A 2,218-nucleotide genomic window follows, 5' to 3' on the forward strand; every position below is an offset into this window, starting at 1 on the left:
TTTTTTTATTTATTTTTTTTTGTGTGTGTGATTGGTGTATTTAGTTTGTTTTTGATGGGGATAAGCCGACGGTGAAGTCGGAAGGACATGTTTCTGATTTGATGATTGAAGAAAATAAAAAGTTGTTCACAAAAAAATATATAATATACACTTTATATATAATATACAGTATACAGTATATAACCTGTTTTGCAGGTTAAAAGGGTGTTTCAGAATTTTATTTCTCACATTATTCTATCAATAGACATTTACATCAATAGCCTATCATGTATTTGCCTTTGGTGGACTGTGGAGCGGGTAAGAAGAGTGGGTTTTTAATGGAAGGCTAGCAGATACTGTTGACTTGCGCTAGCCTAGCACCAGCAAACTGGAACTGGAAAGACTGGAAAAAAAGTGTTGAAAACTGTCTCCACTGATAAAAAAAACACACTGGTTAACTTGGAAATTGGGTCATATGTCCAAAATTCTGAACACCCCTTCAATATGGAATCAAATTGACAGGAGCAATGACTTTGTTAGCCTTTGATAAGCAAACCTTTGGGCAAGAGCACCTGTCCTTCTCTCTGCAGCGATGCATAGTTGAGGAACGGAGGGATGAAGATGATCAGAAGGAAACACTTTCCAATGGTCATGAGCACAGAGCTGTAAGACCCTCTGCCGTCAGCTGCAGCTTGGCTGTGCAATCTTCGATCTGGATCCTAGTTTATGTAGAGGAGATAGTAAAATTAATTCAATTCAACTTAATCTATATTGTCATATCATAACAGAAGTTGTCTCAGGCATCCTAGTGTGGGGAGGGGGACATTTTATCTACATATTCACATAAACGTTTTATCCTTGTGTTGTCCTCATGGGTTCAAAAAACCGTACAAATAGTTGACGTTTTTGTCCCTTTTTTTATTTTTTTTATTTTTTTAATAATCTTCACTAACACCACCTTACTACCACTAGTTCTACAGTGCTTTTGGAATTCATGGTCAATAACCCTCATTTATATAGAACTGTACCTAATATTTGAGTTAAAAAAGCAGAAATGATGAATTATTTTGACTAATAGTTAAGATCACAGGAATAAAAGTGATCAATTGTATTTGCAAAGAGCGTTGTATGGAATCCAATCCAATTTTTTTGTAGTAATTTGGTTAACATATTTCCGATATATACTTTTTATATAACCCTTACTTTTTTTAAAGGGGTCAAATTTGACCCTAGAACAACATGAGGGTTCAACTGTACCTAAATGATACTATTAAAGCAATTTCAGTCGTTTCATGCCAGTAATAATATCTGGTTGTTATCAAAACCCCAAGAGTTAAATTGAGGGCATCAGGGTTAACCACAGTGTGTTTTAGTGGAAGATTAGACCCTTTCCCAGGTAATAGACAGTTTAAAATGCTATTTTATTGTTCTGGATGCATGCCGAATTACAGGAATGTTGCAAATCATTTGTGTAAAGATAATTTGTGAATATGTTTATGAGTGAGTAGCCTGTAATGACGCATTGTTTATTGAATTCGCTGTTTCGAAAGGGGGGTTTGGCTCCTCTTCTGTACAAAACTGCGAGTCACAGTCGGATAATGTGTCATTCTCCAAACTATAGCTCCAGATAACGTTAGTAAGTTGGTGTAAGAACAGTGTAAGCAGGAAAACGTCAGTAGCACCCACATTATATCTGAACGAACTATTAACTTTTAGAGTCAAGTTAGCTAGCTTAATGTTAGCCAACAGGGTCCTGCAGTCACATGTACAGTCACGTTAGCTAGCTAGCTAGCTATCCTCAGCTAGCTATCGTCAACGGTGCATTACCTTTCTATCAGCATTGGCAGGTTCATTGTTTGATGCTTGAGCTTCGGTTCTTCTACGCATTTTTAAAATGAAGTGCTGTTTTTAAACTCTACAGAATGAATGAACCCAACTTCACTTCCTCGTAGAGGTACAGGAGCCGACATGAGACAAACTTTCTCTTGCGCGTTTCTCTGTATGGTAGCCACCTATTTTGCTCGGGTGAACTTTCAACTTTGGTCAATCTTTTTATTACAGTCATTATGAATACACTTACTTTTAATGACATTTTCACACTTAATTTTTTATACAGCTTACTGTGTATTTAGTGCCAACCACTGACGTCATTTGAAAACATTTAACTGTTAAAGCTAAATCATGAATTAATTCATTCATTCACTGTGATGCCATATCATTGTGTATGTCGGATGTTTAA

General features: G+C 36.2%; 1 protein-coding gene across 2 annotated transcripts in view; it reads right to left on the reverse strand.

Annotated features, from left to right (window-relative positions):
- The window catches only part of si:dkey-122a22.2, a 47,980-nt gene extending 46,020 nt beyond the window's left edge, over nucleotides 1-1,960 (reverse strand). For both annotated transcript variants that reach the window (XM_034874064.1, XM_034874063.1), the window contains exons 1-2: nucleotides 1,807-1,960; nucleotides 536-698 (exon numbers count right to left, since the gene is read on the reverse strand). In XM_034874064.1, coding sequence (XP_034729955.1) covers nucleotides 536-698; nucleotides 1,807-1,866 — 223 coding nt within the window. In that variant the 5' untranslated portion in view covers nucleotides 1,867-1,960. The remainder of the gene's footprint in view (nucleotides 1-535; nucleotides 699-1,806) is intronic.
- Nucleotides 1,961-2,218: the final 258 nt, after the last annotated feature.

Source organism: Etheostoma cragini, chromosome 6, assembly GCF_013103735.1.
Source record: "Etheostoma cragini isolate CJK2018 chromosome 6, CSU_Ecrag_1.0, whole genome shotgun sequence".
NCBI lineage: Eukaryota > Metazoa > Chordata > Actinopteri > Perciformes > Percidae > Etheostoma > Etheostoma cragini.